Raw genomic sequence first — 12,640 nt, 5'->3', positions numbered from 1 at the left:
ATGAGTGATTACTGTTATTTCTTTCTAGTGGAAGATGATGAAACAAAGAAAATACCATTTGTGTAAATGGAAGTTGAGGCAGATGTCCTTTGGAAAAAAGGTGTCCTGCTCCTGGTGATCATCATTTTGCACTTTGCACAATGATGCACTTGCACTGTGCCATCACGAATAAAGTTAAAGTGTCTTCAGCTGCTAGAACTCATTGCATGTGCTCCAGAGAGAGTCATTCAATTTTCAGCGCAGTGCAGAAATCGACAAGGTGTGTGACAGTGTTTAGTTCACGAAAGACGGAAATGTAAGAACTGATGACAGAGACTAGAAGCAACAGCGAAACGGTCGCAATACACTGTAGACGGCAGCAGACTGCTCAGCTATTAGACGAGCTGACCAGCAGCTCAGGGGGCGGGACAGACGACGGGGACAGAAGATCCAACATCTTGTCTTGTCATTCATAAAATTCAGCAGTGAAGCGATCACAGAAACGTTTATGTAACTGCTTCATTTATTCCACAATGGTCATGAATGACCAGGCAAGGTAAAGCAACTTCACCAGGGTAAAAGCAATGAGAGATGAGAACATGGCAGAATTCTGTTCCTGTCGGTGCAGCGAATCGCCTTCCTGCAAGGTTGCAGGTTTGATCTCGCATATGTTGGAGTGTACTTGAGCAAGACAATGAATGCCATGGATGAACTCCCGTTTCTCACTTCTACCAAAACAGTAATAGATGATCAGAATTATTATTTCACAGTGATTAGTGTGTCGTTCTGCAAAGGAGTTTGTGATTATTTTTTTATAATATGTGAGATTTTCAGTTCAGCACTGCCAAATGAACACATGATCCTTACAGAGTGAAAACGTGTGTTGGATCGAGCTGGGGGGTTTTCTGTAGGATGAAGTTAGTTTTGGGACGCCGTGATGAGAAGGAGAGCACAGACCGGCTCCTGCTGTCTCTGTTTGATCGTAGCCTGTCTCAATTTGTGGGGGTTGGGCTTTCTTCAGGAGGGGTGGGGGCACAAGTGTACATGGATGAGGGCGTGCTCGTAATGTGGAGTAGCACAGAGAGAGTGTGAGTGTATGTGTGTGTGAGAGAGAGAGAGAGAGAGAGAGAGAGAGAGAGAGAGAGAGAGAGAGAGAGAGAGAGAGAGAGAGAGAGAGAGAGAGAGAGAGAGAGAGAGAGAGAGAGAGAGAGAGAGAGAGAGAGAGAGAGAGAGAGAGAGGAGAGAGAGAGAGAGAGAGAGAGAGAGAGAGAGAGAGAGAGAGGGGAGAAGGAGAGAATGTGAGAGAGAGAGAGATGTCTCACACACAAATCCCTGTTGAATCCAGAGTGAAGTAGGTTACAGGCTTTATCGATTTTGATGATGGTAACTGTGTGTGTATGTGTGTGTCTGTCAGTGTGTGTGTGTCAAAGCGTGCAGGGGAAGGATGGTCTGTACCATCTGTCTCCCACTCCTCTCACTGAGACACTAATTACAGGACTTTACACTTCACTCCACCACACTCATTATACACACACACACACACACACACACACACACACACACACACACACACACACACACACACACACACACAGTGAGATGTACAGTGGTCTGGGATTGTGGGACCTTTTCCTCTGTTCATTCCCTCCTCTTCCTCTCCTTCCTCTCCTCTCTGTTCCCACCATGATTTCTCACACCTATCTTTTAATCACTGCAATTTTTTCCTTTTTTTTTGTCTTGACCTCCTCTTTTTTTCTCCTCGTTAATTTCACGTCGAGCAAAGATCAGCGCCACCTAATTAGGGGGCTTTCGGTGACTGGCAACATGCGCGGTAAACAGGAGCAAACAGTAGGTATTAAAAATGGATTAGAAAGGGAGAGTTTTGATCTTCTCTTCAATCAACACAGTGAGGGGAATGAGATAAAAGAGGAGAGGAAGAGAAATGAGAGAGGGGGAATCCTATCATATTCCTTGCCAGTGTGTAGAACCCGTCATTAGCATAAATTCCAGGTCACCCAATTTCTCTGGCAAAGGAAGGGGTGCCACATTGGGGAGAGGCTTTCTCTGACATAAATGTGAGTTTTTATTAGTACTGCACTGGCTGGAAGCATGCTGAAGTGGGCCTGTTTTTGGATGGAGTTTATAGATCCGTCTATCTGTCTTTCCGCCTATTCATCCTTCTTTTTTTTTTTTCTCGGCTGGAGTTTTGAAAGCAGAGTTAATTGAAAACCTTCTGACCCTTTTTTTTCTGTGGTTTTCTAGGCAACTATGGAGAAAGTGGAATGGAGGCGTTCAAAGACATGGCAGCCAAGGAGGGCATCTGTATCGCGCACTCTGGTGAGACCCGCAGGTCGAGATGACCCCAGCCAGAAACAAAATGAAACTCCCGAAACTCTGAAGACTTGAGTTTACGGAGAAAAAAATGAATTAGCTTCAAGTGTAACAGAAGTAAAACTGCCTACATTTTTCTGCTCCTGTCAAACTGCCTCTGTGGAAGGACACTGCTGACAGCGTTTAAGACCGACACCTCATGTTGTAACACACCTGCAGTTTGAACAGTTTTTAGACTCAGAGTTACGGTGTAAGGTGTCATATTTTAATGGTTTATTTGGGTAAACTTCCACTTCACATTGTGGGTGTCGAGTGGCTGCAACATGGATGAAATGACAGAAACTGCCAGACTAATATGAAAAAAAAAAAAACAACGCTCAGAGGGTAACACCTAACAGGAAGGAGCAGAGATCTGAACATAAGAGGGTCAGCAGGCTTCTGCTCACATTTATGCGACATGTTTTCCCCCCAGGCAAAATCTGGAGCAACGCTGGAGAGCAGAGCTTTGATCGACTGCTGGAGCGGCTGAGGGCCCACCTGCCCAAGGCCAGAGTGGTGGCCTGCTTCTGCGAAGGCATGACCGTCCGCAACATCCTCATGGCCATGAGACGCCAGGGACTGGTCGGGGAGTTCCTGCTCATCGGCAGGTCAGTGGACCGCTGCAGACGCCGGGAATCCCTGTTGCGTGCTGATAGATCTCCGCTTCACAAGGTTTCTTCAGAAGAAATTGCTCTCTGCCTGCGGAAGCTGCGTCATTTCTGCGTTCCGAGACGCAGCGGCAAATCCCTGATTCTCTCCATTCAGCGTTTCGATGTTGCTGATTGGCAGAAATTTATTGGAATAAATTAGGTAAAAGTCACCTCAAACAAAAACACTTGAGATGATTAAATGGAACTGTGAACAGAGCAATTTGGAGCTGCAATGATTAGTCAATTGATTTTTCTTTTCTAAGAGAATGGCTATTATTTTGATAAGTTATTCTCTGAAATCTTTCAACAATATTCTGATATTTTTAAAAGTCGTCTCACATGATAATAAGCAGGGTATTTCAGGATATATTTTAATCCCCTTTTTTGGGAAATTAAAAAAAAGCACACACACATTTGAAGATATGCTGTGCTCCAAGATATTATGAAAGATATATTAATTTTCTCTCATCAAAAGATAAATTAAGAAAATAATCAGTAGATTAAGCGATAATGACAGTAATCATTGCAGCTGATGAACCATTAACATAAAATAGACGCCTTGCATTTGAAAATGTACTTCAAGCTAGTTTCAGGTCTCTTTTTTGCATAAAATGTGCATCCAGCTGGTGATTATCACACTTCAAAGCAACATCCAGCAGCTCTTTGACCAGCGGTTCTGCACAAACCCTCAGATGTTTGTGACTGATGTCTGGAAGAGATTCATGTAAAACAGTTCACAAAAGCTGACGTGTGCAGTATCCCTCATTTTGTGGCTTTTTGTGATTTCTTTTTCCCCTCCCAGTAATTTTCATTAAGAAAATGAATAATGAGCATAATGGGCAAATCACTGTAATTAGTTGTTCTAAGCTGGACTGATAAAGAAATTTCTTCTTTTGTGATCAAATTGGTTATGAGATAACTGTTTATTTCATAGATTTGCAGGAATTTATTTGCTATGAGAGAAGTGGAAGTAATAAATTCAGCGGAAATTGGCTGCAAAAGGCTCCAGGAAAGTGTTTTATTTTTTTTTTTTTTTTGTTAATGACAACCATCCAAGGGTCTTTAACATTTGCAGCCAGATTGCGATCAGACGGCACTTAAACACATGAAAGTACAGCTGTAGGACAGGAATCAACAGGTCCTCGACACGTCGTGGTTCGATCGATCGGACCCCCTCCGGAGGTGGTCAGGGACTTACGGGAGCTGAAGCGTAAACAATTAACTTGCCAGTCAGCGTACGACAACGGTCCCTCTGACCTTCTCGTTCTGTGGTACCACTGAACCGCAGCGCAGGTCTCTTTAGCAAGGAGCATGCTTTGCCTCCTAACCAGTAGGTTTTTGGTTGAATGCCTCGACTTCCATTTGACTTTTCATGCTTTTTTTTTTTTTTTTTTTACACTTAAGGGTTAACAGCTATCCAGAATACATCGCCCTTTCACTGTTTGCTAAATGCTTTTATTTGAAATTTCTGCTTTATATGTAGTCTGTTGCACTTCAGTTTTTTTTCTTTTGCAAAGTTCATTTTATGAGTTTGGTTATTCTGAATTACACGTTGAATTTGTGTTTTTGAAAATTGACATAATTAATCACTTGTCATCACTTTTTGCTATTTATTCAGCTATTTGCGTTATTTTAGGCATGTGGTACATACTGACACCGTTGCCATTTATAAATTCACACAAATCCACACAGGCTGTTTGGCAATCTGGAGGTTTTGTTTAAAGTCAGCTTTGTCTTTGAGAAAAAAAAAAGAAACTCGACTTTATTTAATCATCAATTTACAGAAATATCCTTTGAAATGAACAAATGGTGTCTGTCTGTGTGTGCGGGCGGGTGTGTCTGCATGAAAGTTGCTCCCTGAGACTTTAGTTGCCATGCCAACTTTATAATTAAAATTGGATGAATAATGATTTCAGGCAATTTGTGAAAAAAAAAAACTCCAAATAGATTTTATTGGATTAGAAAGAGAAACCATGTGATTAATGTGCAAACGCCACAAATGTAATTCTTTTCAATTCTGTTCTACTTTCCTTCAGTGAGCTGTAACTAAGTCGTCATATCCGGCAAATGTTTTTACCATCATCATCATCATCATCATCATCATCATCATCATCATCATCATCATGTCCTTCTGGGATACAGGTAAAGTTTTCAGTTGAAATATTTTTGCTGTTAAATTGAACATGAAGATTCATACAGTAAGTGACAATAGTTTTCAGAGTTGATTGTTTTTTTTTTTTGCTGATTTATCAATATGATGGCTTTTTTTTTTTATCTTTGTCTTTGAATCACAGACATTGTTGAGAAATTGGTCTCTGTTGAATCCTAGAGAACATGCTGACTGAATGAGTGTTCTCTGTTGTAATTTCAACTGTGATTCTGTGTGGAAGAGGAATGAGTGAGGATGAATTAAGATAACGGAGTCAATCATTTTTCATGAAGGCTCAAATGATGAGACAGTGTTTTAAGTTGTGAGGAGTGTAATTTCAGTTTGCTTTCAATCATTCAATGAAATGTTAGTTATACTGCACTTTCCTTGCGGGTTGGTCCAAATCAAAGTGCCTCACGAGGGATTGACACACTGATCCTCTCACACTGATCATGTCAGCATCTCGCAGCGTAGGAGCTGAAAGATGCCTCATCAAGGATGAATACAGGACTTAATGTTTTGTTGAATGGATGCTTAGCACAGTACATCCTGTACTTTCCTGTCTCAGGCCAGTCTGTTTTCATTAGAGACGTTAATCTAATATCAGCCTTTGTGAACATAAGGGTCATAAACAGACTCTAGTCGTACATTGGAGATGGTCATGGAGGACGCTCTGCTGACGGGAGGTCTGTGGAGGGAAACCTCTGGTCAACCTGTTGGACAGACACTTGTTTAACCCGCCTATGACCACAACTGAATTGAATTGAATTTCGTCCCTATCGTACACAGGGTTAGAATATTTTATTTCAGTGGGCAAATTATGAATGAGTAAATATAAACTTATATGGCCAAGGGAATCAATGATTTTTTAACAAAATACAGCAGACGGGAATTTTGCATTTGGATTTCAGTTCTTGACCTGTGGTGGGCTCCGGGGTCTGTACCCTGTCTTCATACTCGGCTGATGTCGGCTGCAGCCCTCCACAGCCCAGAATTAGGTGAAATGGTAAAAAGCATTGATGGTTGTTGTTTCTTGGGTGGGAAAGCAAGTCGTTAGTTGTTTGACTCCCCGTCTCCCAAATTCCAGAGTGAAAATTCCCTTGGGGAAAACATTAAACATCAAGTTTCTTCCAATAGTGAGTGGGCACCACTGAAGGTTGTGCGTGTGTGTCTGTGTGTGAGAACAGGTGAGTGTGAGTCATGTTGCGATCGTTGAAGAGGTTAAATGCGCCGTTCAGGTAGAGGTAATTTATTCAGTGCCTCTGGTGTACAAACAACATCCGTACGACTCTGCTTCTCCAAATCTTCCCCCTTATAAAGGACAATATAATCCTATAAACCCTCTGGTCAAGTACCCATCAGAAGATTACAGCAGCACGTGCACACGCTGATCCAGTGTGTCCATCTTACATGGACCTGCACGGGTTCGGGTCCATTTCTACACCTCAGTGGCAGGATACACACCAGTGCGGTTACTTAGGAGGATTGAGTGGTGGTCGTTTCCCTTTCATCACACACACAGTGGTTTCCTAACCCCCTCTCTGTGGCAGAACCTTCTCCTGAAAAGATGACAAACTTTTCCACGTTGTCTCCATCAGAACAGCTCGTCCCTGTAACAGTGATTCAGGTTCCCAGAACAGTGATAGTAAATCCGCCCTGCAGACATGCAGATGCACATGCTCTCCTGTCTGAGTATATTGATTGCTTTTGTTATATAATTCCTTGTGGTGCCACAGGGCTTCAGACCAATTAATGAATAACTGGGATGAGATAAATATCCATTGCCTCATGGGACACATAAACCATTCCCCTACCCACAAACCCACGGTATCGCACATCTACACACCCCCACACACTGATGCACAAACGCACAACCTGCCACGCATTAGTTTCCCCCCCTAAATTAACTTAATAACCCTTTTTTATTTGTCTCCAAGACCAACATCGTCTTCTGTAGTGAATCGAATTAGATCACATTGATAACATGAATAAATCTGTATCGGCTCCCACTGAACTAAACTGTTACGTTGTCTCTGCTGCCGTCGTGCAGCTCTGCAGAGCCGCGACTGACGGTAGCCGTGACTTTTCTTGTCCTTGACATCAAAGCAACATTTAGGTTGCTTGTTACATGTTTCCTTCCTTTGACATAACTGCCAGTATTTTGCACGTTGTTCTGTGTTCAAATTGTTTTTTGATGTTAGCAAGCCTGGGTTTTCCCATTTGCTGCTGCTTTGTAATATTTAATGAAATGGGCTTTTTTTCCAGATTGTGACGTTGACGTTAAACTAAAAAGATTGATTTAAAAAACAAAAAATCCAGTGCCCTTTCTGTTACATAATGAATCAAAGCCATTTTACTATGTTCACGGCATTGCCGTTAAAGCAGTTCTTTTAGATTGCCGTAACAAACCTCGGCGCAGGGGAAGCTGGGCTGCTTGTCTTTCCATGAGAGGCAGATATTCTCACCGAGCTGCTGAATGAACTGAAACCAAATAGTTTGAATCGAAAGTCAAATAGCAGACTCTCTCTCTGGAAGATCATCCCGCACAAGCCTGCACCCCTTCTGTCTGCTGTTGCCATGGAAATGCTCCTGACCATATTAGGATGAATCCGGCAAAGCGGCTGGGGTGATGTGAGGCGCATGCGCATGTGTTCATGTGAATGGCTCTGTGCGTGCGTGGGTGCATCTTTAAAAGTGTGTGTGACTGCCTCTAATTGTGTGCAGTTTTTCCGAGTTCTTATTTATAACTGAACAGTCACACTGACGGTGCTTTTACCTGTAGCAGGCACATCTTGTCCTGTATTCCTCTTTGTTTAATTAATTTTAATCATTTGAGCCCAGTCGGTTCTGAATTCTTCAGCCTCACTGTGCACCGAGCTGTATTTTTGTCACAGTGGTGGCATCTGATGCATCATATGGACTTGGGCTGATCATTTACCCAGAGTCAGACCCCTGCAGCGTCCCACTTCACGCCACAGCTGTGCTCGAGCGCGCTGCACTTCAGTGTGACTCTATTGAGAGGAGCTGAAAAGAGGCGTCCCGCGATAGAGCGTCACGTTGAAATGAGACCGTGATGTGTTTGAGCAGGTTAAATTGATTTTTCTTCTTTTAATGGACTGTACACCTGTAAGGTGCTGAGACGAGATCAAAGACGGGAGTGGGGAAACACAGGACGGGAGCGAGGGATTCGGAGAGATGAGGAGCTGGAGAGAATCGGGCAGATGATTGAAGGGGGGCAGGGATTAGCAGTTGAGGGCAAAGCCGAACGGCTCTCATGTGTGCATGCTTATGTGTGTGTCGCACTCATATATTATGGCAATAAAAGACATCTTGTCAGACATGAAAAGGGGAATTGCGGCGTAAATTCACGCTTCACCGTTGCAGTCGGGATGTATCTGCGCTTGCGTCGACTTGGACACATGCAAGCACTCACAGGTGTTGAACACAGACTCACACATACGACACACACATGCACAGAAACACTGGGTTTAATTCAGTCTGGTCGATATTGGACAGTGCCATATTGTCTAGTATCATGCAAATTCATTTGTGATTAAAACAAGAGCTGTTTCCTCTCAATTAACTGCTGAAATAATGGATATTGTTTCTGCTCTTTCTTTTCATTGCTCCGCAATAAAAGACTGCTCATAATCAAACACAAGGGGATGTGCTGTGCTGGATGATTGATAGATAAAAAGGACGGGGGAGGGAAGACAAACGTGTTTCATGTGCATGTACATACATGTGTGAATGTAGTCGACCGTCATGAATGTGTATTTTTTTCCATCGGTTGAGGAGCTGGGCTCATGCAGCTGTAGGATACATGGTTTATGAAGGTGTGTGTGATGGATTGAGTGGAGACATCTGTTCATGGTTTCAGGTGATTGGTAATTTAGCTGACACTAATATTAAAGGTATTTGTTTCATTGTGCATATTTCTGAGTGATGCCGTATCGATCCTACAGCCAGCTGCCTTTCTGTGGGGGAATTTCTCCTTTTTTAAGGTTGTATTTACTTTAATTCCTCAGCCCAACGTTAAGAAACATTCTGTTCTGATCTTCCTCACACGTTTTAGCAAGAGTTCTTGAGCATTTTCAGTTTGCCATTGAAAAGATTTTCAGTTGTGTCTCTGTGTGAACCTGTGTGCTACCTGGTGTGTTTTTAATTTCCCTCTCGGTGGTAAATAAAGTGAATAGAAATTAAATGAAGGCTGCTGGACTTTAGTGTAGCGTTTAGTGTTTTCCCCTCACAGCGACTATAATCTCTGACGAGACCCTGGTTGGCTGTCCTGTGCGGAGTTTGCATGTTCTCCCTGTGGGTTGAATTAGAATTCTCCTTACAGACACACAAAAAAATTAGATTTTGAGGTAAAATGATGATTGAAACTGAACCTTGATGTGATGGGCTGGTGACCAGTTCAAGATGGAAACAACACGGAGCCACTGCAGTAAAGCTGAAGAGGTGAACGTTGTTAGAGAATCCACTTCTACTGGAAGCGTAGTGCACATTAAGCACACTTCCTTATGTTGTCCATACAGCACAGTTACTCTCCAAAAACAGTTTCAAACCGGATCTGAATAATTTCACACCAAGAGGTGTTCATTTTTTTGCTTATTTTGTTTTATTTTTTTTCAAACAAAACCTAATGTTTGTCATTGGGCGTTATTTCCCTATAGAACGGCTTCGCTGTGAAGCACAGTGTTTGAAATTTAAACCTTTGTTATCATAGCTAAGTAAGCCTATAATTGGATGATGTCCTTTAAAGATTCATGCTGACACTCGGTTCAGCAATAACACTTACACGACTTACAAGTGGAGTCAATAACATTGATTTTGTAACCCGGCGGTTACCTGCAGGATATATCACACAGCAAGTGGACATTTTATCCTTAAAGTTCACTAGAAGCCGGTCATATGGTGGAGAATCAGGCATTCGGAAGTGAAATTGTGAATTCTAGATAACTGGATCAAAGTCTCTCTTTGCAGTATGTTATCAAAAGTGATGTAAAGCAGAAAGAAGTGACGAGGTGAAGACAGTGTCGCTGATGGTTAAGGGGATGGGAGACTATAGGTGTAGACTGTAGCAACCACTAGTTATCTCATTATTGGCTTTATTAAGTTTTCAATGTAAGAATTATGAGGTTCCTTTAAGCACCAGTCTTCTCAGTATTAGGCAGGCGGTCATAATGTTATGCCTGATCAGTGTATAATGCTATTTATTTACAGATGCATGGAGCTCTCATGCTTCTGTCAGTCTTACGCGTCAGAAGTATTTTAATGACTTTCGTTTGGTGAATCTCACTGTTTGTGTTGACTTTCTTGAGGATTTGCTTCACCTGCTGAGGAACGATATAGCTGAAAGATGAAAGATTGTAGGTTTATTTGGTGAAAATGCAGATGCGTAGAAAGGTGTCAGTGTATGTGATATGTGAGCTTTTTAATCACCATTGTTGGTATTTTTTATTGTGTCACTTCAATCGGTTTCCCTGTGAACTGACAGAGGAATGAAAAAAAACAAAACAATGTTTCTGGGATTTCTTCTCAGCCTTGATGCCAAAAGTGTCAACTGCACATCAAAGCACGCTGGCAGCAGGTTCATGTCTCCACATTTTCAACTCCAATAAAACTTTACTTTCACTTTGGTTTTCTGTTGTCAGTTTTGTTGAGGTCCTTCAAGCCAGCCAATCAAAAGACTGTTGAACTGAAACTTCCCAGAATAAAAGAATGTATTGTAATTCATCTCACAGGTCTTACCCCATCTCTTTCTGTCACCATCCGTCTCTTTGTGTTGCCACCTCCATTTCCTTCCCTTTGTTTTCATTCTCTTTATTCTACTACACTCTTCCTCTCCCCTTTCCCCCCCCCTCTGACTGGTTAAAGAAATTAATTGTGTGTCTATTTGTACCCACGAACGATGCCCATATCCCATATAGCTACCATGACTTTACATATCTTGGGTGCATCTGTTGGTGGTTTGATCTACCATTAATTATATTTCTCAGTTTAACCAGTGAGAGATTAAACCACTAGAGGACAAAGCAAGAAGCTGCCTCCTTAGTTTTTGTTAACGTGTTTGCTTTTTTGCTAATGAGAGAAGAAAAGAGGAGACTTATTTTCTTCTCTGCAATTTAATACTTTTCCAACCCACGCATAACCCCACAGTTTATAATTAGAGCTGTGGTTTTTCATGTTAATGCTTGGAGTGTTCATAATGCTTGCAGTGTGCATCCTCACTGTTATTGGAGAGAGAGCGAGAGAGCGAGCGCTGACAGGAACAGACTATACAAAATGATCTCAATCCACAGATGAAACACGAGAGAGAATGACACTCAAACATGGAAAAACGTAAACCAAGGCTGTTTCAGAGGCTTTGTTTGTTTCACAGCTGGAGGTTTAATGGATGTTTAAAAGAGAACGGGCTCAAATACACAATTACGAGCCTATTAAGTGTTCTTATATTAAATGTCAAAAGATTCTCGTACAACAAAATGCTTTTCTCTGTCAGATTCTAACCCTCGACCATATTTAGTAACTTTCTCAGTTGTTACTGTTTCAATACTATTAATGACTGATAATCACAGTAGAAATGGAAAATTGTTGAAGCGAGTTTAAATAGCTCCTGTTTTCAGAATATGAATAAATGATCACAGCACATGATAGAGCTGCTCATATTGACATAGCATGTATTTTGTCCCTGTGACTGGGTTACATCAGTCCACAGCTTCGGAGCCAAACCTGTCTCCCTGATGCTTTCAGAATTAATACATTTCTATAGAAATTCTCTCGCTGGTTCACCATTTTTGATAGATGCCCACCACCTCTGCACGTTTGGAGGCCCTCTGACCTCTGAACAAGTCTTCACAGAAACTATTAAACATTTTACGTTAAGCTACAAAGGAAGAACAGCCGAAACGGTTTGAATTGCCATTTTCCACTTGAGCTCTTAACCCTTCAGAAGACACTCGTTATGAAGTCAATTTTTACTGTGCACAAATCTTTATCTGCATTTTTTTATCTTCCTTCATTTATCACAGTCATTTTTTTAACACTTCATCTGAAAGAATGTATCCTTTTGTCTTAAAAAGCAAAATAGCCTCACTTTATGTGGCTACACAAACCTTTTCACAAACCGCATACATTCATTTGAATGGAGAAGGGACAACAACACACGTTCTTATTAATAGCAGTGATTCTGCTTCTGTGAAAGCTGTTTTTATCTTAGAAGTGTTGTTTAAAGAGCGGTATTGTGAGACTGTGCTCTTATTAATGCGCCTGTTTCCTCTCGCAGAGCCCACAGTAGATTATTTTTGACTGTGAATTGTTGCTCCTGGACTGTAATAGCGTGAACACCACACATCACCCAAACCTTGTGATAAGTCTAATGCTGCGTTGACCTTGCTCTAGTGTTGCATTAAATTTGTGGTCTATTTTTAGAAACGGAATTAAAACCAGACGGCTGAGAATTTTTTTGTTTTTAAACTGTGATTAATGT

The 12,640-nt window shown here is 41.7% G+C and overlaps 1 protein-coding gene across 1 annotated transcript in view; it reads left to right on the top strand.

The window, feature by feature from the left end:
* The window catches only part of grm5b (glutamate receptor, metabotropic 5b), a 67,172-nt gene that overhangs the window by 17,315 nt on the left and 37,217 nt on the right, over positions 1-12,640 (top strand). The window contains exons 5-6 of the mRNA XM_030107840.1: positions 2,242-2,316; positions 2,783-2,957. Coding sequence (XP_029963700.1) covers positions 2,242-2,316; positions 2,783-2,957 — 250 coding nt within the window. The remainder of the gene's footprint in view (positions 1-2,241; positions 2,317-2,782; positions 2,958-12,640) is intronic.

Source organism: Salarias fasciatus, chromosome 14 (genome assembly GCF_902148845.1).
Source record: "Salarias fasciatus chromosome 14, fSalaFa1.1, whole genome shotgun sequence".
In the NCBI taxonomy this organism is placed as follows: domain Eukaryota; kingdom Metazoa; phylum Chordata; class Actinopteri; order Blenniiformes; family Blenniidae; genus Salarias; species Salarias fasciatus.
The sequence above is the reverse complement of the archived record's forward strand: the minus strand, read 5'-3'. Positions and strand labels throughout refer to the sequence as shown.